Source organism: Aquila chrysaetos, chromosome 9 (assembly GCF_900496995.4).
Source record: "Aquila chrysaetos chrysaetos chromosome 9, bAquChr1.4, whole genome shotgun sequence".
Lineage (NCBI taxonomy): Eukaryota > Metazoa > Chordata > Aves > Accipitriformes > Accipitridae > Aquila > Aquila chrysaetos.
In genome coordinates, this window is record NC_044012.1 from 29,962,837 (window position 1) to 29,988,222 (window position 25,386).

General features: G+C 59.0%; 1 protein-coding gene across 3 annotated transcripts in view; it reads right to left on the reverse strand.

Annotated features, from left to right (window-relative positions):
• Window positions 1–25,386, reverse strand: part of FAM222A (family with sequence similarity 222 member A) — a 32,038-nt gene continuing 6,652 nt past the window's right edge. For all 3 annotated transcript variants that reach the window (XM_030025105.1, XM_030025104.1, XM_041126070.1), the window contains 2 exons: window positions 14,575–14,705; window positions 1–2,551 (listed from right to left, as the gene is read on the reverse strand). In XM_030025105.1, the coding sequence (XP_029880965.1) occupies window positions 1,335–2,551; window positions 14,575–14,656 (1,299 nt within the window). In that variant the 5' untranslated portion in view covers window positions 14,657–14,705 and the 3' untranslated portion in view covers window positions 1–1,334. The remainder of the gene's footprint in view (window positions 2,552–14,574; window positions 14,706–25,386) is intronic.

Below are 25,386 nucleotides of genomic sequence, written 5' to 3' on the forward strand. Positions count from 1 at the left end.
TCCAGCGATATCCTGGTTTTACTTTGGGAAAAACACCATCCGGACACACGGCTTGCGGGTTTTGTGTTTTTTTGGTTTTTTTTTTTTTTCATTTGTTTTCTCTCATTTTTAAAACAATATAGTGCAGCCAGCACTTCTCACAGTAGAATATAATGGTCAATTTTAGTATAAAAAAAAAACATTCTCAGAGATTTGTAAATGCACTTAGTGCTTGAACAGGCCTTTCAGGGATACAGTACCTCTTTTCCGAGCACAATCACCTTGGGTTTCATCAGGGAATTTTTCTTTTTTTTTCCTTTAAACATCAAAACACTTTGTATTTTGTGGTGCGGAGCCTTTTTTAAATGAATAAATCTATTAAACACAGAATTACACATAGTGAATAACAGACTGTAATGAGCATTTTGGAACTGTTTTTTTAAAAAAAAAAAGAGAAAAAAGGAGGGATGTCAGCGCCCCAGGAACCATGGTCGCCTCTAACCCAGAACCAAGGTAGAACTGACAATAAGGGGAGAAAAAAAAAAAAAAAAAAACAGCCTGGAAATGTGAGACCCGGGCAGGTTCCTGGGGGTGCCACGGGAAGGGAGAGGGGCCGGGGGTCCTGCTGGGTGCCTGGCATGGGGCCACCAAACCTCCCGGTTGAGTGGGAATAGGAGCCGGTGGCCAACGTGGGGCCGGGCGAGAAGAGGAGGAGGAGGAGGAGGAAGAGGGGCGGGAGGAGACTCTGTAGCAGCCAACACGTAGATGTACAGCCTAGTCAACTAAAAAAAAAAAAAAATTAAAAAAAAAATCTGTTCAAGTTTTCAAGTGTTTTTCTTAAATAGCCTCCAGACTGTCCCCAATTATTAGCTTTAATCAAAGCAGTGCAAGTTACGGACTTCAGCTACAGGTCAGGCGCGAGCTCCCTGCGGCCACCGCGCACCGGCTGGCTGCCGGGCTGGCACCGGCTGCCAGTGAGCCTCTCGGCCGGCCGCGGCACAGGGCTCTGCCCCGCACGGATCCGGCCGGGCGCCCGGAGCGGAGCCTCCTCTCCCTGGATAGCAGCAACTCGTAGCGATTCCCTGTTCACATTCGTGGAGATAAAATGATTTCTGAGCTATATAGACAAGCGGTCCTTCGTCCTCGGCTTCCGGCGGGTTGCGGGTGTATCCAGTCTGGGGACCCCAGTGAAACGCCAGTGTCCCGGGAGCCCTTTTGGCAGCCGACCCCATGTCCCCCTCCCCGTCCCCCCGCCCTCCTCGCTGCCACGGTCCGGTACCCGCACGGTGCCGGCGGGGAGCACGGCTCGCGCCAAAGTCCTCGCCCCTGGGTTTGGGAAAAGCAGCATCGGTTCCTTATCTGTAGACGGGCAGGCGGATGTGGGCGTGCTGGTGGTCCAAGAGCCTTGGCACAGACACGGTCTCGTAGCCCTTGCCCAGCATCTGCTCCTTGATGCAGGGCGGGTGGATGTCGTTGATGAGATACTCCAGGGACTGGAGGCTGCTGCTGAGGATGGAGGTATTGCAGAGCGTCTTGCTGGGCAGCCCCTCGGCGGGGGGCACCCCCAGCTCGCGGGGCCCGGCCCCCAGCTCCGGCGGGTTGTAACAGTCGCTGTTGGGGGTCACCAAGATGCTGTTCCAGGGAGGGGCGAAGTACTGCCCCACCGAGAAGTTGCCGTGCATGCAGTTCAAGGGGGACGAGCTCACCTTCTCGGCCGCGCCGCTCAGGGCGTAGGGGCGCGAAGCCCCTGCGCACGTCTCGGGGGACTTGCTGAGGGCCCCCCCGCCGCCGCTGCCCCCGCTGTACATTCGCAGGTGCTGCTGCTGCTGCTTCTGCTGCCAGACCAGGTAGTCCATGCCCTCGGGGTAGACGCCCGCCTTGGGTCCCAGGGCCGCGGCCGGGTTGGAGCCCAGCGCCAGCTCGGTGCCCTTGCGGCACTCCGGCAGGACGGCGCCGGCGTATGCGGCGGCGCCGGGGAAGGCGCCGTGCTTGGCCGGGCTGGGGTTGGCGGCCACGACGGCAGGGCAGCCCGGCTGGGCGCCCTGCGCCTGACACTGCTGATTGATCTGGTAGATGATGCTCTGGATGGAGGGCAGGTTGGACGGCGGCAGGGCCAGGCTCCTGCCCGCCAGCGGCAGCACGGAGGCCGCCACCGTCACGTTGGGGGGCACGGGACCCTCCAGCTGCTTCTGGCCGCCGTGGTAGCTCAGCTGCCCGGCGCAGGAGGGACCTTGAGCTAAAGTGCTTGACACGGGGTAGGGAGCGACGCCGACCTGGGCGGGAGAGAGCTTAGTCCGCTTCCCCTCCGAGTTCTTCACCACACTTTTACCGGAGGCTTTGACGATGGCCAGGAGACCCTGGTAGCCGCCGGCGTGCAGGGGATAGGGGCTGTAGCGCTGCCCCGTGGTGTCGTAGCCATTGACCGTCCGGTTAAGGTGCTTGTGCTGGGGGACCCTGATGTTGGTGGGGAAGATCTTGATGGTCAGCGGGCTGTTGGCCACCTTCTGTGCGTAGGCGTCCAGCTCGGCAGGGCTGGGGTAGCGCGGGGAATGCATGGGTGCCGCCGTCTCGCCTGCGGGAGCAAAGCGTAGGGTGAATCCGGTGCCGCTGGGAGGAGGGGGACCCGGTGCCCCGGCACCCAGCGCCTCCCCCCCGCCCCGGCTCCCACCTGCTGCCGGCAGAAACCAGGTCACGGCACCAACCTGCCCCCTCCCGCTGACGGAGTCACTTGTAAGTGGCCTAAAATAAACTCAGTGTGGAGAATGGAAATGTCACTTTACCCAACGGGGGAATCTTTCTCCGAGATTGGATTTAAACTACATTATACAAGCAATTTCATGGGTGCTTTGCGCTGCTACGAGAACTTCACCAAAAATGGAAAAGCATTGCATTTACCAGCCATAAATCAGCAGTTCCTATAATGAGCACAAAAATGTCACTTTTATGCAATTTTACAGATGAACAAAACTGGTGAAATTAACTGTGGTAACCTACTGGAGTCAGCAAAAGCCACTGCAGAAAAAAAATTATATATGTATATATTTTTGTTCCTTTCAAACTCTTTCCCAGGCAAGTTTCTGCCATTCTGGTGTGAAAACTCATTTGTCGTACCCATTATACTTTCATTTGGAGTTTATCTTGAGTATCCAATGAGCCACCAACTGTGAAAATGATTAAATCTACAAAATCTATCTAATAGATGGAATAAATTAGGTGTTTAAAATCTCCACACACACACACACACACACACAGAGGCACATGCACATACACACCAGCACACTGGGGACAATGTTTGCTCCTGAGCTGGTCCCAAAACCCCCAGCCCTGCCAGGGGATGGACACCTGCAGCACTCTGGGAACGCCAGCCCTGGCGTCTGCCCGGAGCCAGGTTTTGTAAGGGAGAGATGGTCAAATCGGGGGGGTTTGGGGCTGGCACCCCCCCCAACAAGGAGCCCCAGCCCTCCCAGGGCAATTTTGGAGGCTCCCAGGCAGCGCAGCCCCACAGCACCCCGGGGAAGGGGACTGCAGGCACCCGGCATCCCCACAGGGACGCTGGGGACCACTTTGCTCCAGATGCCACCGGGACCAGCAATTCCCAATGCCACTGTGGGCTGGGTGGCAAAGTCACTGCGAAAGAGCTGCGCCATTGGATGCATTCAGCACACCTAACAAAGTCATTAAATTGGTCTGCAATGCCTGGCTCAATCCCGCTCTGAGAGATGCTCCGGCACAGTGCCCGCGCCTGCCTGCATGCACAGGCATGCCTGGAGGAACCAGGCACAACGTTGAAACCAGGATTCAGGGGGAGGTTGGGGCACTGGCAGCTGCAGCACTCCATGTCACTCCCCGGGCAGCAGCGTGATGTTCAGGGAGACATAGGAGCGAGGCTGTGGCCGCTCTCCGTCCTCTCCATCCGAGCAGTGCAGCAGTAATTTAACAGGCAGAACGGCAGAGCGTTCACCAGCCATTCCTCCCATTAAGCTAATGTTATGGGCTTTTTACAGGTGTCTTAAATAGACATTGTTATTAACGAGTATATTAAGCCAATTAAAACCAGGGCCTCTGAGTAGGATTTAGTGTAGCTGCTGGGAGACAGGAGGCATGGCATCATCAGCTCCCTACGGCGGGACACGTGCAGGCACGTGACATCCCGGGATATGCTGCCAGCCTCGCCGGGCACATCCCGGGCATCGACCGTCCAACCTCCGTAAAGCTCCCGAGCCTGGGTGGCACCTGCAGAGCAGCCAGGGAGCTGCACGGGTGCACACGAGCGTGCATGCTGGGCACTGCTGGGCACAGGCACCTCGTGAGTCGGCGGGCACAGGGGCCTGCGAGTGGGACCCCAGTGGCACGGCATGGCACGACACGCTGCCTGGCACCGCGGCCCACTGGCACCACGAGCCGTGCACATCTGCATTCCCCTTCATGCCGGCACTGCTGTCCTTGGAGGTGGCAGCATCGTGAATACTCAATTAACATGACACTAATTAGCTGGTGACACTTGCAGAATCCCTAATGAGCCCCTTCCACGGAAACACTCCTTTCCCAGCAAAAATAATAAAAAAAAAGGGGCCATTGCTGGAGGGAGGGAGGCAGCATCGCCCGTGGGCACCGCGGCTCCCCGGCACGAGTCACCAAAACCCCGTGCCTGAGCACCGGGGCTGCGGGTGACAGTTCTGGGATGGTCTGTGCAGCCTCCCTGGAGCTGCCCGCTGCTGCGGGACAGGCAGAGCTGCCAGCTCGGGTCAGCCGAGCTTGGCCAAGGGCATCCCACCCGCGAGCCCCGGTGCCAGCGCATGCCTGGGGACGGCCGTGGCCGACCCCAAGCCGGCCTAGGGAAAGCCAGGAGCCGCCTTTGTCGCCTCTTCGTGCCAGCTGGGTTGGATGTGACAAGCCACCAATTCGGTGTGTTGTCACATATCAGGGTGACACACCAAACCCCCGCCAGGAAAATTACAGAGCGACCGATTTCCCGGCGGCTCCCGGCGCGCTGGCGGCTGTGCGGCTCCGCCGCTCCCCCTCTCCGCAGTAATTACTGCTTTCTAACGGGCTGTAATTACTGCGAGATGCAAACTCTCCTGAACCACCGCCGTCACCCGTCAGGCGCAGGCAGCCCTGACACCAGCCGCTTGCTGCTGGCTTTGCCCCCCTCCTCTTAAACTTGAACCATTGGAGCCATCAAGCCAGGACCGGGTGGGATGTGCCGTGGACCCCTGGCCGGTGTGGTTTACCTCCGCCGGCTGCCGACACATGGGCAGGCTCAGCCGGGCTCGCCGCCACAAGCAGCCCCGGCTCTCGCCACCCCTAAACCAAATCCAGCCGCCGGCAGCACACCAGCCTGGGGACAGGCACCCATCAATGGCCGCTTCTCCCAGAAGATGCTTCGCCAGCTCCTGGCTCCTTCCCTCCCTCACTGGCATTCCCACGGGATGCGGCCAGCACACTCCCAGCTCTGGGCTCCCCCTCCCTCCCTGACCTGCTCTATTTTTCCAGCCTGCACTCAATAACAGCTAAATAATTGAATCTGCTCAGCAGCCAAAGATTTGGTTTGAATTTTATTGGAATTTTAAATTGTTTTGTTTCTTCAGTATTTTATTACTGTAAATGGAAAATGCATCGCCCGCAGTAATAATCCGATGGCTTTTTATATTACTCCGAGCTTCTGCTCAAAGCATTATTGGAAAGCCAGGCAGAAACGAGAAGCCATTATAATGGCAGCACAGGCTTATAAGATTACGCCTCCAGCTAAACAACTTTTTACTTTAGCAAATTGGCCACCAAACCTGGTTCAAGACACAGATGTAAATCCCAGACCCCACCGGTGCCGCCATCCGGAATAAATCTTGGTTTATGGGTCGGGGAGCCATGCCCAGAGCAGCCAGGTCTGTGCAAAATGTCCGACAGGGATGGGGGGCAGCTGCATGAGGGGCGGACGGGGGACGGGGGTGCCTTGAGAAACCCTCCAAAAGCCTCCCCTGGCATGTGCACCCACTGCCGGCGTCCCACGCATCCTCAGCATCCCCCACATCGCCTGCACCCCAGCATCCCCCGCATCCCCTGCAGCTCCTGCATCCCCCGCATCCCCCGCATCCCCGGCATCCCCCACACGCCCAGCATCCCCAGGGTCCCCCACACTGTGCCTGGCTGCAGCCACAGCCCACAAGGGCTGGGGAAGAAGAAAAGATGGGGAGAAAGGAGGGGAGGGAAGCTAACTGAAGACTTCCTTGCGGCAGGAGAGACCAAGGCTAACCGGAGGCCGACGATCTGGGGCTTGTGCGGCGCAGGAGTCGGCCGACACAAACCCACAACAGTCCCCAATTACCCCCGGCCCTGGCCCCGGCTCCGCTGGGACACAATGGGCGCCGATGAAGCCCAGCTGCCGGGCCCCTAATTAACCCTGATTTTAACTGTACACTTTTAAAGGCACTAAAGCGGTTACAAAGTGGAGAACAAGGCAGGGTTAATAGCGCAGACCTAAATTGCAGGCCCGCGGGGCCTGGGCCCCATAGAAATAATAGACCTGTCTGGGCTGCTCAGCTGTCAGTCAGGCAACAATTTGGCACCCGAGGAGCTCAGTGATGGCACAGGACCGGCAGCATCGGGGCTCTGGCAATCAGTGTCTGCTCAGTTAAAGCAGTTGTGGGATCAAAACGACATCAGGGAAGATGCTCAGCACCAGGAAGGGTGCTCAGCACTGGGAAGGATGCTCATCATCAGGAAGGATGCTTGACACTGGGAAGGATGCTTGGTACTGGGAAGGATGTTTGTGACCAGGAAGGATGCTCAGTACTAGGAAGGATGCTCAGCACCAGGAAGGATGCTCGGTACCAGGAAGGATGCTCAGCACCAGGAAGAAAGCTCAGTACCGGGAAGGATGCTCAGGATGAAGAAGGACAGGAAGGACACTCGGCACCAGGAAGGATGCTCCATGCTGGTCCCACAGCCCAGCTGCCCCGGGTGTCCCCTGGCCTGGTGCTGGCCGCAGCATCCCTGGCTGGGCCCCCTCTTCCATGGAGGAAGGCGAGCGCAAGCACCGGCAATTTATGGCTTTAATTTTCAGGCCATGATGCTGCAGGAGACGCTGCGCTCCCTGGGTGGCTGTCCCACTCTGGAAGGGGACCGTGAGCGGGATGTTGGGGTTCATGGAGGGGGGTACATCCCGGAGATCAGCACCGGCAGCACCGCAGCCCTGAGCAAGGACTCAGCAGAGACAAGCTGAGCGGGGATGCGGTGGCAGCAGCACATGGCACCTAACCAGTTAACAGCTGGCATGAAAGACATGCACTGCCTCACTCCCTCCCCTCCATTCCTTTGCTCCTCCGTGAGATGAGATAAGATGGGACAAACCTTATTTTTACACATCGAAAGCACTAAAATATTTTGCAACAAATGAAATAAGTAATCTCAGAGGTAAATCTTTATAAAGCTGCCGAAGGCGAAGCTGTGGCTGGAAGCTACCTGGCGCCTCGCTTGGGCCTCAGTTCCCTGCAGCCCCAAAGGAAAACGCTTTTCACCCCTTTTTCAGACAGGAGCAGAGCTGCTGCCAGGGCTGCCGTGGCTGCCGTGCTCCTCCTGCCACAGCACAACCCTGGTCAAAGCGCAGGCACATCCCGGCTGCTCTGCCACAAAGGGCAACCAGCAGTAAGACACCCCATTTCGGGGGTAACCCCATCCCAGGGAGGGTGAGATGACGAGAGCCACCCACCGGGACCGGCCTGGCACTGGGGATCCGGTCTGTCTGTGCTGGGACCTTCGGAGCGGCAGGCTGCTTCCCGCTGCCAGCACGGCCGAGCCGAGGCCAGCTCTTCCTCCCTGTGCCGCAACATGCCAGGTGCCCGGCTGGCAGCCCCGCTCCGGTCAGGTCTGTCCCCGCAGCGGCATCCTGCGCCCGGGCAGGGTCATGGCTCGGCACCGCAGGTGGGCTCAGGCGTGCCCAGGCGGGTTTGCCAGGGATGCTCGGCAAGCTGCAGCGGCCAGCGCCGTGCCTGCTGCTCGGGCAACGGTTCCGGAGGAACGGCCGAGGTTTTCTGCTCCGAACCTCAACGCGAAGCCCCGGCTGCTCTGTCCTGGTCCCGTCATCACATTCACCCTGGGAAGGGGCATTTCCTGGGGGACACCCTGCCCTGCCCCGAGCACCCTGCCAGACGTCACCCTCCCTCGCCACCCCTCCCCATCCTGCCCTCCTCCTCTTACAGGAAAGCTCTGGTCTTTGCAGTGCTGAGCTCGTGTTTCCCTCCTGCTCCAAGCCTGCGGGGCAAAAGGGCAGCAATTAGGCAGGATTTTTAATTGTGCAGGGGCAGGAGGGTGTGGGAAGGGGAGCGATGCTGAGCGGGCCAGGCAGAGGCAGGAGGAGACGCTGGGGGACCTGAGGAGCCAGTCAGTGACCGGCGTGCCAATAGCTCTTATTAAAAAATAATAGTGCTGCAGCCTCCAAATGAATTAAACTCTGCAAGAGCCGAGATCTCATCCCCTGGCTTTGGGACCAGGCTCCCTGTTCCCCTCACAGCAAGGAGATCCCAATGTCTTTGAAGCTTCAAAAAGCATCAAAAATCCCCTTTTTCTCTGCCTGCAACACTAGGAGCAGATTTGGGAAGAGCTAAACCCTAAATATTTGCAAAACACTTGGAAGAAACCTCAATATTTAGAAAACACTTGGAAGAAAACAAACAAAACCTTGTACATTTGACAAATCAATAAAATCTTTGAAGATTGGGTCCAAGCCCCAGGTGGCAAAGCTGCCTGGGCAGGAACCGGCCGTCCCGGCCCCACAGGCAGCAGCTCCTGGCAGGACGCCCCTGCCCGCTCTGCAGGGCCGGAGGGCAGACCCTGCCCGCATGGCACAGCCGGGGCCAGGGAGCAGGGTGCTGGAGCCGGCGACCCCCTGCCAAGAGCAGGGTAAAGCTCAGGGGGTCCCAGGTGGAGCCTGGGGGGGGGGTCGCTGGGGGATGCTGTCCTGCCCAGACCCAGGGTGACCCCAGGGAGGGCATGGGGGCATGCAGCCCCTGGCCCTGCGGCGAGCAGCAGCGGCAGCCGGCGCGGGTGCCACACGTCCCCCAAGCTGTTTTCGGGGTGCAGCCGGGCAGAGGGGGCCGCCGGCGCTGCCCCCCACCATGCCGCTCGCTCCGCACCAGGCAGGTTGGGCTGCTGTCACATTGCACCGGCTTTCCCACCCTGTGAAGTGCGGTGGTTTCTATGGTGACCGTGTCCCCAGGATGGGTGGTGCAGAGGCCACCGCGCCACGGTGTATCGGCGGGGGGCCCACGCACCGGCACAGTCCCCGGCCCCTTGCGAGCACAACCCCGGCAGGGATGGCAGCCACCCATGACCGGCACCCTCAGCACCACCACGGCCGCCCATAAATTGCTGTGTCCCCTCTGCAGGACCCCCCATTGCAGAACCCCCCATTGCAGAACCCCCCCATTGCAGGACCCTCCCGCATCCCAGCCCCCGGCGTGGAGCCAGGACAAAAGCATCCTCCGGCAGAGCATCCTGGGCACGAGGAGCAGAGAGACAAACGCGCCCCGGCTTTGGGGGCTTAAATTAAAACCAACTACAGAAATAATAGCGGGAGAAATCCATCTGAATAACCGTAGGTGGCAAACCCCGCGCGGCAGCCGTGCAGGAGCCGTAATCTGCAAAGACAACAAAATTCATGACAAAGCACAAAGGGAAGCGCCGGGCTTCGCCATCCCCAGATATTCATCCGTTAACACGTTCCCTTTTTAGGCTGACATGTCATTTCAGACGGGCCTTTTTTCCTCCCCTTTCTTCTCCCCCTCGACGGCGCGCTGCTCTGCTGAGGCGGCTGCTGAATTGGATCACCTCAGGGCGAGCACTTTATTATCTGCAGTCAAAGCGTCACCACAAATACCCGTCTACACACACACGTGTCACTTCCCATTTGTCTCCTCCACGAGGTATTAGCGCCGCGCGCCGCCGTGCACCGTGCCACCGCGTCCACCGGCGCGGCAAAGGCAAACGGCGCTGAGCGGGAGGCACGCAGGGAGGGCAGCATCGCAGGCATAAGGATGCCCTGGTGCCACCCCACTGCTGCTCCGATGCCACCCTGATGCCATCCCAATGCAAACCCTGATGCCACCCCAATGCCATCCTGATACTATCCCAATGTCATCCCAGTGCCACCCCAATGCTGTCCCAAGGCCATCCTGATGCTACCCCAGTGTCACCCCAAAAGTGCCCCAATTCCACCCTTATGACACCCAGATGCCACCCCAACACCACCATGATGCTGCCCCAATGCTGTCCCACCACGCAGCCACCGAGGGGACCTCAGGACCGGGAGGGACACCACTGCAGCTGGCAGCCCCGCAGCTCAGCCCAGCCGCTCCCCAGCCCCTCTGCTCTATCATCGACAGTAAATTAGTATTTGATTCATTTTAAGACACGAGCTTTGCATGCCGAGCACGGCTGCTGGCGTCCACGGCACCCCATCCCTGCCAAGGGGGAGCAGAGTGGGCACCCCCGGCGCAGGCTGCGGGGAGCGGATGCCCCGTCCCCGGGTCTGCAGCCCCGCATGGCCCTGCTGGTGCCCAGGAACCTGCTCCGCGGCCGACAGATCAGTGCAGTCTTGGAAAGTTTGGACACAAACCAAAACCCCCTCATGTGCCGGGGCGTTACCAGTGAAACCCACCCAACGACCAGGGCTCTGACCTGGTGGGAGACGGTTGCACCCGGAGAGGCTGCCCCAGCGCCAAGCAGCCCCCCTGCACCCAACCATCTCCCACCGCGCACGTGACCGATCGAAAAGTGGTTTTGCAGCGTTTCCTGGCAGGGAAAGTGCAAGTCAACAGCACATTTTGGGCACGGCAGTTAATTGAACTCCTTTTTATGGCACGTATATAAATACACAGCACCATCATTAACCGATCCCTTCCAGAAACTGAAAATGAAAGAATTAATCTTATTTCACTCATGTGTAACCCCTCATGAAATTAAAATGATATTTTATGGGTGTGTACAAAAGCAGAGCCTTGCTGCAGCTACTTTAATGAAAATGCCCTTGGAATAAGTAGAATTGGGTAACGAGAAGCCATTAAACGGGGCTTTATCCCATATGCAATTAAACAGTTTTATCACTGATGAGACTCCCCACGGGCGAGTGGGGAGAGCTGTGGGTGACCCTGGAGCCGGGTCCCCGGCGCTTTGCTGCTCTCTGAGCCCCGGCCATCACCCCTCATTAGTGTTTTAATAACCCAGCCAGAGCCCTGGGAGGGCTCACACCAGTCCCCAAGAGCCATTTCTTGTTTCTTACACCATCCCCATGGGGCCCGAGGTGTGAGGTCCCACGGGACCCCCAGCACGAGGCCACAGCGGGGCTGGGCTCCAGATCCAGCCCCGCCAGAAGGATGCAGGCAGTGAGGTGGCTGATGCTCACATGGCGAAACGTGATGTTAGCACGGGGGGAGCTCGGGGAGCTCCCCGTAACTCCCAGCTCCATATGGATCCCACCCCCTTAGAGGAGCATGCATCCTGCAGCCCCCAGCCGCACGCACAGCCCCAGGCTGATGGCAGAGCAGTGCGGGCTGAAGAGGGCACATAGAAAGTAACATTTAATTAAATATAAGCCACCGTTACATTACGGCAGAGAGCAAGAGCAGCAAAGAGTTTGGCCAAGCTGAGAGTGGTATTATTTGATTTATAATTTAAATAAAGCTCAGGATTCCTGTAATGCGTGCAGAATAAAATCAAAAGGGACCAGGCTGCTGGAGTTAATTGGACGTGATATTTTCCTGAGGATGCTGCTTCTCCGCAGGCTCCTGCTCCTCGGCTGGAGGTGGGCAGACGCAGGCAGAGCTGGCAGGGCTCCGGGCACCCTCCTGCTGCCTCCTGCATCCTCCTCGAGGATGCAATGCCGCCATGCTGGGCCGGTGCCCGCGATGCAGCTCTGGGATTACCGGCAAGGGAAACCAGCTGCTGCCATGAGCTGGCAACAGCGAGCACCGTGGCAAAGTCACCTACAGCATTTAACCGGATGGGTTTTGTGGGACGCACCGAGCCCGCTGGGATGCGGCCATGCCAGCGCATGGGGCACCAAGTCGGGGGGACAGTAATTAGCAGGAGAGCCAAGGGGCAGAACCGGGGGGTGAAGGCGCCAGGGCCGTCAGCTCCCAGCACGGGCAGGAAAATTAGTCAGCTCACCTTTTATGTGAAATTAATACAAAAATTAATCAGCAGCGCGGGCAGGATAATAGGATTTCACAGTGGTGCTGGGCCAGACGGCCAATGTGCCGAGAGCCAGACTCATTTAATATCGACAGAAACAATGCCAGAGGACAGAAATAAGACCCATAAAGATAATTACTGAGATACTCAGGAGCAAATTAAGTAATCAGAGGCACTTCTAAATTGTGCCTCGTTTTAAGAGAACGCTATCTTTGTCGATTACCTACGCAGGCATTTAGGAGGCGGCAGGAGGCTCGGCCCTGCGTGCCGGCTCACCGGCCCCTCTGTGCCGCGCTTACCGCAGGTGCCATAAATAAAGAAGAGAAAATCGTATTCCAAACCAGATGCGTGGCCCTGGATGTCACCTGCAATTTAATTTGCACTAGCAGGAGGTAGAGAGGAGCGAGATGCACTGGATTTGCCCATAATGAGTGGAAACATACGGGCAGCTAAACTTTGATTAAGGTGACCTGGCTGGCGGCAGCCGGCAGTGAGCGCGGCACAGGGGTCCGGCTGGGGAGCTCAGCCACCGCCGCCATGCACTGCCCGCCCCAGGGGATGCACCCCGGTTGGGGGACAAGCCTCAGAGAACTCGGGTGAGCAAGGTCCTGCCCCGAGGGATGGGGCACGATCAGCCAAAAACCCCGGTAGCCCAGTCCCCTGTGCCTGCCAGGGTCTGGCCTGGGGTCAGACCTCTGCAACCCACCCTCCTCCCACCAGCACGGCTCAGGGACCCCCCAGCACCCCGGGGCTGGGACCCTCCGAGGACGTGGGTGGTTGCACCCAAGAGCAGCTCTCCCCACCGATGGGTGCCTTGCCACGTGGTGACACTACGTACGGGCTCCTGCTCCCCAAACCTCATTTTAGCATCGTCTATGGTGGGGCGGGAAATGCTGGGGAGCACCAGCCCCCCCCCCCCCCAGCAGGAGGGTGCTCCTGAGCCCCATCCCCGGGGTGCTGTTCCTCAGCATCCCTATGAGCCGAGACGGTCCCTGGCTCTGAGCTGCAACCGGGGAACGCAGCGGGGATGGGCGGGCATATCCTGACCTCAGAAGACACCACACTGGGCTTGACACAAAGATGCCCAGTGCCAAACACCTCTGGTCTCCAGAAAACCCTGCCAGGCTCAGCCTGCCCACAGGTCTCAGACCGTGTGGGCACAGCTGAGCTAATTAGCCGGCGGCAACGAGGCGTGCCGGGAGCCGGACCCTCGTGCCAGCCCTGCGCTGCCGTGCGCTGCTCAGGCGTGACGGATTAGGAATAATTTTACAAGAGCAACATCCGTTTTCCTTCCAGACGCTAAGAAGGAGACCCCAGCGGCACCGCGAGCTCTGATGCAGCGCAAGCGCACGGGGGGACCACGCACGCACCCACCTGCTTTGCAGACTCGCCGAGACCCCCAAAAGCTGACACCCCAATGGGTACTCAGGGGCAAACAGCTCAGGGGGCATCGATCCCGCCTGCCCCTGCGATCGCTGATGCACACGCAAGTGCTTCCCCACCTGCGATGCTGGGACGTGTGGGTGCCCATCACCCTGCCTGCGGCCTGGGTGCCTCGCTCCCTGCAGCGATGGTGCGCTGGAGCTTGGGGAGCTTCACCCAAAAAAATAACCCTCCTGGCTGCCAGTGTGACCCATGCCCCGCTGGAGCGATGCTGGGAGTCCCCAGGGTGGCCGAGCATCACCCAAACCCCGCGCCTGGCTCACGCAGCTGTGTCGGGGTACCCAGGTAGAGGGGAAAAAACGTCTCCGGGAAAATACAGATCATTAAACAAATGCCCGGGGGCTGTCACAGACTAACAAGCAGAGCTTTAGCAGCTGATTTGTCTTCAGCCAGCAATGTTTAAAAATCCAACTGAGACCAGCAGAAAAATATCCACTCCCCTCTTTAAAACACACATTCATCACTTGAGAATCTTAATGCGTCTTTCCCAGCCGGGGAGGTCAAACACGCCTGCCTAAAGCAGGCTCATTAAATATACATTTAATCACGGTTTGGATTGAGAGACAAAGGCTGGGAGAGACAGGTGCTTTACTGGAGTGACCTTTTGGATCCCATTTTAATGTAACTAGTTTACAGCTTATCTGAAAGGCCAGCTCCTGGGGAAGGCGAGCTGCAGCAAAACGGGGAAAGTAATTAGGGGGGGAAGGGCCGGGGAGGTTTGGGGGGCCACGGAGCAGACGACGGCAGCATCCTCTGCTGCCGCCGCGCCTCCCAGACAGCTCTGCAACATTTTCTGAAGTTCGACTTATCAACCAGAGCAACCCAATTTAATTTGCTTATCTTGTCTCCTTCCTCCCTCCCTCCTCCCCGCTTCTCCTGCTCTTTTTAATTATCGGTTAAATAAATGTCTTTTTCAATAAGGGAAGCAGCATCAAAGCGGGCGCGCACCCCCCCTCCCCAGGCACTTACACTTGCGCGGCTCCAGTGCCTTGTTGGGGCAGGCGAGGTGCTGGGCTGGGGGGTTCTGGGTCCTCTGCAGGCAGGCCAGCATGGTCCGGGTCTGCCGGCGGGCAGCGCCGCCCCCGCCGCCGGCCCGTGCCCTGCCGAGAGAAGAGACATGCCGGTGAGGCGAGGGGACCTGCCCGCCCTGCTGCCCGCCACCCTCCTGCCCACCCAGCTGCTTGCCGGGTGGAGGAGCTGGAGGCAGGACCTCCCAGCACTGACCACGGGCATGCACGCTGCTCAGAGCCCTTTGCTCCTTTGGAGATACATAAATAACTGGGAAAGCCTTAAATAAGTATGAATGTATATAAAATAAATCTGAAGGTCTCAGTGGATGATTTGCGCTTCTTGCAAAGCTTTCCGCCCTTCCCACCAGGAACGGGGCAGAGCTGGGGCATCCCTCCAGCACCGCGCTCCTGGCAGCGCCAGACTGCTCTGCCGGTGTGCCAGCCGGCGCCTCCCGGCAGAGAGCAACCCTGCCGGCTCTGGCCAAGGCTGGGGAAAGACGGCGTTAAAATCCCGCTCGGGGTCCTGGGATCTGTCGCCAGTTCCCAGCTGGCATCAAAATCTGCTCGACAAAAGCTGGAGGGGTCAGGCCAAAGTCATCGCCGCCACCGCTCTGCTAATTGTACATCCTTCACGAGCCGCCGTGGAGGGCATGAATTATAACCAGTTGCTGCTGACACCCTCCCACTGCTCCGGCTGGCGTGGGGAGTGATATTCCGGCTCGGAAAGGGCAGGGAGACGTGGGCAGGAGCAGCAGAAAAGCAGGCAGCGGTGCCCATCCTCCAGCGTCGCAGCTTCTGAGCCATTGCTCTCCTGGCTGAACATTTACTGATGGCTGGGTGGCACGGTTGGGTGGCAGGGCTGGGTACATCACTTCATCGCAGGGCAACCATCTCCTCCTGCAGCCACCCAGCAGACGGGACGTTTCCTGCACGCCCCGGCGTTGGCACGCGGTGCCGGGGCCAGGATGCAGGGGAGCTGTGCGGTGGCCTCAGGCACACGCTGGCAGAGCCTGTGACCGTCACCCGCCGGGCAGCAAAGCACGGGTGGACACTCCCCGAGCTGTGACCGGGGCTCTCCTTGCTCCGCTGGTTTAAATGTCACCCTTCGAAACGCCCTTTCGCAGCCACCGCGGGCACACAGACGTCGGTACCCGCGCGCTTGCCGCTCGCTCCCGCCCCATGCCCCCCTCCACCGGGCAGGGGGGTCCCAGGCTCTGGGCTCATCCCCGGGCTGGACGGCTGGCGGTGGCGGTGGGACCCATGCGGGGTGTCAGTGCCGTGGCCGGGCTCTGCCCGAGGGGGCTGGGGGTCTCACCCCGTCCCCCCTGCTGCAAACTGGGGGCAAGGGAGAGACTCGTTAGCAAAAGGTGTGAGGAGCAGGAGGGGAGGAGTAAGTCATCTAATACCAAGCAGGTGTCTGGAGAACCCAAATTGTGCTGTTTTCTCCTAATAATGAAGTATTCATGAGTAAAAGCCTTTTTCACTACTTTCTTAAGATACTAATTTCACAACAAGCGCCTTGTTACCATGCAATTATTCCAATCGTGCATTTCTCCCAGATTCCATCTGTCCTCGCGCTCTCTAAATGAAAGACAATCATGTAACCACCTTTCATTATTCACTATTTTACTTTCAGCAAAGGTACCCTGAAAGAAATGATTTCCTCTGAAAGGGACTTTTATTCAGTTTCAAAACCAATTTTCTCCTATTACTGTCTTAAAAAAAAAAAGGAGGGGGGCAGGGAGGTGTTTTTATTTCATGCATTACATATCCTTTGTTAACGCAGCTCGCAGTAAAAGCAGCCGTATCCATTTTCTGGCTTCGATTTCTGGTAATTTTAAAATATGCCATTACAATCAGGCAGAAATTATACAGTTTGAAAAGAGAATGAAGTGCTTCTTATTCAGAGGCTGAGCACACTTGACTGCCAGGGAGCTCGCCTCTCCCCGCCGGGACTCGGGGTTCATTACGCAGCCCCGCTCCCAGCGCGCCTCGGCTCCCCCGGCACGCGCCGGCGCACACCCACCGCCCGGCTTCGGCGGCGGCTGCATCCGTGCCGGAGAGCTGCTGCGTGGACCCCGTCCCCGCAGGGTGGACCCGGGTCGGGGCACCCACGGCCACGCGGGGGATGGCTGCACCCGGTACCGGCTCCCGCCGTACCTGAGCCTCACCTACGCGGTGACCTCGGGGCCGGCGTCCCGCCGGGTGTCACCATCTGGCCGATTAGCGGGTGGACGTCACCTACTCCCCTACAGCGAGTCCGGCTCCTCGACGGGACGCTGCCCCGTGTCCCTGTCCCCGTGCCCCAGACACGGGCTTCGCGGGCGGCTTGGTGCCGCCGCCGGATGCGCGTCGGGTCCCTGCTGGTCCCCGGGGAGGAGGGGGCCAAGAGCAAGGAGAGAGCACCCAGGCAGGAGGTGGCACAGGGCGAGCGGAGAGGCCAACCTGCTGCCGTGGGGCAGGATGCGGCCGCTGGTGGGGCACCAAACCCTGGTGCCAAGAGGAGTGAGGGCGAGGATGCAGCTCTAGTCCCTCTGGAAGCCCCCAGGGAAGGGGGGGTATGTTGGCTGCTGGTGTCCTTGGCCCTGGGGACCCCACAATGCAGGTCTCCTGGGGCCACCCCCATGATGGCACGGGTGCTCTTCCCCACCACTGCTCTCCGGGCCCCACCACGCACCCACGCACAGCCCAGCATCTTCCCGGAGACGTCCTGACCTCAGCCGTGCACAGCAGGAGCATCATCGGCATCAGCCGGGAGAGCCACGGCAGCCACATGCCAAACTAAATAAAGCCACCGATTAATTCAGACCCCAGTTTTGCCCCCATCTCCCAGCATCACATAGCGGAGATGATTTTTCCGACAGCTACGCTGCGCTTCTCCCCACCTTCATGGGCACGCTTCATAACCACGAGCGCCCCAGTGCCGCATGCACCGCAACACCGTCCCTCCGTCCCGGCACCCTGCCGGGCACCCCCCAACCCCCTAAAGTGCCCATAGGCGAGAGGGTGGGCGGCCCGGCACAATGGGCATCTGTGCCGCGGTGGCATTTCGTTAATGCCGCTCAGAAAAGCCCCTGAATCAGCTGATGGGAATTGGGCGCTGGGCTGTCCGAACGCTTAGCGCCGGCTTAGTTAGCTCCATCTGCATTTGAACTAATTCCAATCAGCAGGATCCGATTTAGTTCAAGCTGCTCTGGCTCTTTCATGGCAGGAAAGACAACACTCAGCAGTTTTGCCAAACCGCCCCGAGTCTGCACGGCCTCTGCCCAGCCTGCACCAACGGCCCTGCCGCCATGCAGTCAGCGGCACAGCCGGCACAGTCGCACGTGGCGAGTGTCCCGCTCTCAGGGATGCCAGGAGTGGGGTCCCTTGGAAATGCCAGGAGCTGGGTCCCTTGGGGACATCCGAAGCAGGGTCCCTTGTGGACACCCGGAGCAGGGTCCCCCAGGAGCCCCAACCCTGCATCCCACGGCACCGCTCCCCAGCCCTGGCATTATCCCCCTCCATCCTTCCCCAGCCCCTCTCCAACCCGCTCCTTCCCGCTCCCCACCCCAGGCCAGCTAATTTTTAAGCCCTATCTCTACATCACACTATTTATAAGCCCAAGGTCTTTGTGACTTTAATAAAAAAAACCCAACACCCTCTATGTCTAAAACCCCCGTGACGGGAGGGTTTGGCACCTCCTCTGACATCAGCGGCTGATAAGTCGGGCTTATCTCCTCCGAGAGCCCCGCGAAGGTCCCTCCGGCGAGATAAGGCCAGCGCAGCTGTCGATAGAGGCTTTCGCAGGCGAGGATTTAGATAAAAGAAAATGTGACGGGGGGAGCGGTGGCAGGGGGGGAAAGGGAACTTTAAAAGTCTCAGCCTGAACGGGGTCTGTGCCGCTGGCCTGGCAGCACGAGAGGAGAGGGGAGGGCAGGGGCAGCCCCAGGCAGCAGGTTGAGCAGGAGCAGCTCTCTCACTGGGAAAAGCAAGGGCCAAGGTCTCCATCACCATCCTGGCTCCGGTGCATTGTGTGTGCATCCTTCCCTGGGTGCTATCGGGGCGGCCTGGGGTGCAAGCCCATAAAAAGGGAGTTTTCGGGGCTGGGAGAGGAAGGGGGGCAGGAAGAGGGATGCTGCAAAGCTGTTTGAGTCATGCCACCGTGTGTCCCCCCCCGGCTATTAAAAGACAGAGCTGGGTTCGGCACAAGGACAGGAGGTAACCGGGTCACCCCAGCTCGGAGAGGCGCAAGAGGCTTCTGACAGCGCCAGACAGACGGACAGCGTGGGAGCGAGGCCAAGGCTGGCAGCAACCCTCGCAAGCCGGCAGCACTGATAAATTAAGCAAAAGCCCTCGCTGGTCCCCGGCGTGCCGAGTACAACAAATCCACCTGCCGTGGTACTGGGGCTACCTGCCATGACCGGGGACACCCCCATCCCTCGTCCCTCCATGGTGGGATGGAGGAGAAACCCACCGTCCCACTGGGGAGCTCCCCTTCCCCGCAGCCCTGGTAACATTGGTGCTACCCCCGAAGCAGCCCCGGCACAGCTGCTGACACTGTCCCCCCCAGAGAGTGTTTTCCCGTCAGATGGCATCCCTCCTGTGAGGATGAGGAGGTGCCAGGGGAGGAAGGCTTCCCCTCCACGCACAGAGGGGAGTGAGCAGGATTTTGGCTGGTGCTGCCACCTGGCACCACGGCAGTGCAGGCAGCTGCCGTGCCAGCTTGTGCCCATCTCCCATCCAACAGCAGATTTATGGTCCCCTGGTCAAGGCAGCGGAGGGGACATGGCGCTCGGCGAGCGACGCTGCAGCTCGGTCCTGCAACGGGCGAGCGCGGGAAAGGTCACCCCGCCGTAAATCATGGGGAGCACCAGATAAAATAAAGCAGAAAGTTTGACGCCGCCGTGCCGAGGGCTGCAATAAAGCACGGCGCGGTGCCGCCGGCCGCGCCGCGACCTTCCCCTTGCCTGGCCGCCGCTCCATCCCACCCGGCTAATCCGCTCCCCTCCGCGCACTCCAGCCCCAGGCCTTTCAGGGGGCCCTGTTAATAATTAAATGTTAATCTAAAAAGCAATTTTAGCTGCAGTGCTGCAGATCTGGTTAGAGATTACATTAGCATGTAAGAGTCAAGGGTAATTTTCTCTAACCCCTCTTGTGATCTTTAAAACCCGCAGATCTTAAAGCAACACCAGCTCCTCTGATTAAAATTGGAAGCTGGGGTTTGCGATGGATAATGATGCTGGAAGTGATTATTTTGCCGCTCGGGATCTCGCTGGGGTAGTGGGGGAGCGGGGGCTGCTGAGGGAGCGACCCGCACTGGCTGAGCAGCTTCTCCCAGCCTGGGCCCTGCAGAGACTCGGGGAAGGTGCCCGGGGTGATCCCAGGACCCGGCCGGCACTGAGCAAAACTGCACCCTCGGCTTGAGGGTCCGACCCTGGCGGCTGGACCTTGCTCAGCTCTGCGCTCGGGAGGGGGTCCGTCGCCTCCCAACTTCTCCATCATCCCCCACCCTGGGAGAGGGAGCCTGCAGGGAAAACCCCACAGAGGAGAGGGTGCATATCCCAATGGAGATGTGGGTGCACAAGCCTCTCCCGAGTGCACCCTGCATGGGGATGGGTCGGTCCCCTCCAGCGCTGGGGACACCACGAGGCATGCGGGGACAGGCAGGGCCAGGCACTGCCCGCACCCCTATCTCAGCCCCAACCTGGGGGGCAACTGCTGCTCTGACACAGTGAGCATCCCCATTTCCTACTCCCCCAGTGCCTGCCTTTACTTATGGAGGAAACATTTTGCTGCCCCACTGCCAGCGGGATGGTGCCTTTTCAGGGCTGCTGTGACACCAGAATGGCATGGAGCTCACCAGTGACGGCACGCTGCCAGGGATGGAGCGGCACCGGTGCAGGCAGCGAGGGCTGCGAGCCCACGCTGGAACCCAGACAGAGCATCCCCTCGCTGCTGGTATCTTAAGGCAGCAACAAGGAAAGGTCTCTCCCATCCCACCCAGAGCTGAGGTTTCTGCTCCCACAGTGGCTCCAAGGAGAAACTCCTCGGACCGTTCAAGAAAATCAACATCAAAAAATACCCCCAAATATCCTTTTGCTCGCCAGTGGGGCCGGGGAGGCTGGGACGGGGGCACAGCTGCTACAGCCCGGAGCACAGGACATGAGCAAATTGCCTCTCGACCGGTACAAATGACCCGATGGAAGAAATAAGGTATCAGATGTGTCCGTAATGATGGAATTAAAAAAAAACAATTTGAGTGCTGTTGAGCATTTGCAGACATCCTCACGCAGGGCTCGGGCAGCCTGGTTAAATTTATGTGTCAGCTTTAAGGAGGCCTCTCATCAAATGAGCTATTTTGGGCAGAGATTAAAGATCTATTTTAGCTGCGAGCGGGAACGGCTCTCAAACAGGTTAATAATGATTCTGGAAACCCAAGCGTCTCCAGTGCCCTGGGGCAGGGCAGACGGAGCCCTGGGCAGCGCCAGTGGGTCCTTGAGGGTCCCCGCACCGGGAGGTTGGGGGACCCCGGTGTAACGTCCCCCTGACCCGCTGCCATCCTGCCGGGGAGGAAGAAATCCCCGTGCCGCCGCTGGGCGAGGAGAGGCTGTGGCGCTGAGCAGGCGTGGGTAATTGGAAGTGGCAGACGCTGGCACGCCACTGCAGAGAAGGTCATTACGTGGGACTGGGAACGGAATGCCAGGAGCGGGGAGAGGGGGAGTGGCCCCGTTAGCAAAGGTCAGGGCCCCGCTCGGGTGCCTTCGGTGTTTTTGGCAGAGCCCGACCCTGGCTGCGTGCACCGGTGTCCCGGCAGGGCCGGCGCGCATTGTGCGGGCAGGATCTGCCTACACATAGACTTTTGCCCAGCCCCTCGAAGAGAAACCTCGCTCATCCGACACGGTCATGCCATGCCTCCGTCCTGCACATGGATGGGGGGAGGGGGGAGAGGGGCCGAGCCCACCGAGCTGCCCATCGTCCCCGGCAGCGAGAGCCGGATGTTCACAGGCATTTGGTCCCAGCCCCAGCAGACATACGGGATCAAACCGGCAGCAAAGCCAAGCGGCTCCAGGGAGACCTCCAGAGCAGCAACTGAAAGCACCCTGGACCCCCAGGAGCCAGGAGCCCAGCCCAGCACGGGTGTCCAACCCCCGGGTGTGTGCAGCACCCACGTCCCCAGCCGAGACCCAACAAACTGGACACTGCAAAGACCAAAGCTCGCCAGCACGGCTCCTCCTGCCCCATCCCGAGGGCTCACCTGCCCCCCGCAGCGACAGGGGGCCTGGGGCTCCCGCAGTTATTGCGGCAGCACCACGGTGCCCAGGCCGGCCAGCCGCCCGTCCGGCTGCACCATGCGCGGCAGCCAGGCGCACGCCGCTCGGTAATTACAGCCCCGAGCGCCTGAGCTGTGAAAGAATCCGATGAAGGAATCCAGGGTAGATCGCGCTGCTGAAATTACTATAATCAAAGGCTTTCACAAAGGCTTCAAATGCAACCAATTACCCTGAAAGGCGAGGCAAGAAAGAAAACAAATTAACGTGTTTGCACAGAGCCTCCGCAGCAGCGCACACATCGCCCCGCGACGCCCTCGACTCCGGCCGGCCGCCACTTTCCATCCCCAGGTCCCGCTCCCCATCCCCGCATCCCGCTCCCCATCGCCGGGTACCAACTCCCCATCCCCACTGCTGCTCCCCATCCCCGCACCCTGCTCCATCGCCGCTGCCCCTGCTCGCCTCAGGGTGCAGCTGCACACAAAGGGGCTCTGTGCCGGTCCTTCGTCCCGCGGCCGGCCACTGCCCCGCCGGCGGACAAAAGATCTGCCTGTGCCGGCGGCCGGGTCCGGCGCAGGCTCGGGGGCTTGCCAGGACGGCCCAGGGAAACCTCCCTCCCTCCTCCGCCAGCGCTGGCTGGGGTGCCCGGGCAAGGGGAGGCGTGGGGTCCTCAAAGGCACCCACTGAGCGTAGCCCCGCATCGCCCCGACAGATGGGGAAGCTATTCAGAGCGGGAGCCCTCCCAGCCCCCCCACCCTCGCCGCCTTACGTTACGATTCGTCTGCGCCACCAGTCTGGGGGAAAAGAGGGGAAAAAAGGAAAAAAAAAATTTAAAAATCAACTTCTTTCCTTTAATATTTAACGAGAGTCCATCACCCTAAGTCTATTTTGTAATACAAAGCTCTGGGGATTTAAACCCTTCTCACCCAGAGAGATGGAAATGAATGGTGCTCTTTAATGAGCTGGTTCAGCAGAAAAGATAGATTTCTAAGATTACTGTAGGAATTCTTATAATTGATGTGTACTTTTGTAACAAGGATTATACCACCATCCGGTCAAGTAATTCCGGCTCTTCCCCCCCTTCTCCCGAGCTCGCCCTGCTTTTGGGGTTCCCTGGGGGAGAGGGACCAGCCCCTGTCCCCGCAGGGAGAAAGCAACACAGAGGGGGGGGAAAGAAGAAAAAGCCAAAGAAAAATTAAACAGCTTCTCCTATTTAGCTGTAGGTACCCTAATGCAGCCACTGAATGGAGAAAATAAGGCATCTCTCAAGATTTATATATTTGTTTTACAAAGCCCTGCTTTCCCCCACCGATCGGAGGCCGGATGAGCTGCTGAATGCCGAGTAATTAAAAGGAACAGAGAACAATACCCGCGCCTGCCGAAGAACGCAGAGTTTCCCTCAGATGTTTATAGCAATTGTATGAAAATGTACAAGCTGGGATGGCAAGAGCTGACAGCCGCGCCGGAGCAGCCGTGATTGCGAGCTGGCTGCCTCCCCCGGCTGATTGGCATTAATTGTGCGCGTTTGCAAAGCAGAACGGAAAGTCTGACATTAGCTGCAAGCCAACATTTCTTTCTAATAGTCTTAATGATTACGACGAGAGCTGATGATCATTGTGGGGCGTTAATAGTCCGGAGAGCGGCTCTGCAGCTTTTCCCGGTGGGGATGAGAGCCGGGCTGTCCCCATCAGCCCTGCGTGTGCAAGGGGAGATGCTCCCCAGGGTGGGCTGGGGGTGCGGCAGGAAGGACTCGAGGGTTCCCATGTGGCCAGAGCCCCCCCGGGGGTGGGACGCTGCCCGTCAACCTGTAAAACTCTCTGGCAAGGGGACGGAAAGGACAGGGGAGGGGACAGCAGCCCCCTACCCTCCCAGGGGGGAGAGCAGCTCCTGCCCCGGCTCTGCCCATGGGAGAGAGGTGGCTATGGAGGGGACACAGAACATCAGGAGGGAGAATGTCCCCCACCCTGAAGCCCCTCTGGGGCAGGGGTCTCCCCAGGGATGTCCCACACTGGCCATGCCCTAAGGGAAGCACTGGGCCACCCTGCTCCCATGGGCGCCTCACCAGCTCCCACAGTCACGTCCTCACTGGGTGCCGCAGGAGGGGCTGGAGGTGCTGCCCCGGGAGGCAAGGAGAGGGGAGAGCAGCTGGCAAATAACTCACATAAACAGCAGAGCCCATTGCTAAAAGATGATTAATGAAACCTGAGTTTTCTAGACTTTTTACAAGACTGGTTTTTTGGATGTCCTTGAGTTTCACCAGTGCCCAGAAGCGCAGGGGAGGGTGGGCGGGCTGCGGAGACCAGCATGGGATGCTCCGACCGTGGCTGCGCGAAAGCCAGAGCCAGACGTGCACGAAAACCCTCCACAGCCCCAACCCATCCAGGTTTACATGGGAGGAAAAATCAATGGCCATCGATCTGCAATATAAAGCAGGAACCCGGCGCTGGCAGACGGCGGGCAGCTGGCATCTGACTGGTGCTGTGCAGAGGACATGGCTGGGGGTCACCTCGCTGGGGACACAGCTCAGGGGGACATTGCTGGGGGACTGGCACACCCGCCGGGGTACACGGCCACCCCACGCGCACCGGGCCCCTCTGGGCAGCGAGCAGCGGTGCCAGTCCACGTGCCGAAAACCCTCGCAGCAGCAGATAGGACACATCCACGGTGCGTGGGTGGCCCTTGCCCGTGCCCTTGCCAGGACACAGCCGGCACCCGCCCAGCCTCCCCCTGGTTCCCCCAGGGCCACCGTGCAGCCTGCCAGGACAGACGGCCTCAGCCCAGCTCCACACTGTTTCAGCTTTTCTTTTTTTTAATCATCTGTGTTGGCCAACCTATGACTCGGCTTTGGGCTTTCTGAGCTCACTAATAATTGTCCCCAGATGAAAAGAAATAAAGACTCGGTCCCTCTCCTCCTTCCCCCCCTTTCCAAAAAAAAAAAAAAAAAAGTCCGTAAAGAAGAGCTATAAAAATGGCTTGTTATCTCACCTAGCGAGGCTCAGACTGTATGTTATTGCTAATTGGGTATAACATCCTTGTCTTGTTCTGCTCTCTGAAGCTAAATCAAGAAAGCACCACTGCTGCGAACTAATTATATCTCTGGACTGCAGACTCCAGCTTGTCTTCCCCTTTATTGAGTTAAAAAATGGTCACTAACCTTAATCTCTCATATTCCCAAGCATTAGGGCTGCTGAAAAACCACCACTTCCACCCACAACCCAGCCTGTGCTGAGAAAGATGGAGCACGTGGCCCGGCGAAGGCTTTGTGCTGCTTCGGGACCCAGCCCGGGACATGGCCCCGAGCAAGAGCCCGGAGGTGCCCACCTCTGCCACTCCCCATGGCACCGGTGCACCGAGACCACTGCAGATGCCGCTCGGGTCCCTGTACCATCGGGTCTTTATCATACGCAGCTCGGAGGCTTTCTATGCTGCATGTGCCCAGAGACCGGTCACTGCTGCTTTTCTACCTCTCCTTCTTAAAGGGAAGTTTAAGCTTCTTTCATTATGATTTTTTTAAAATCTGA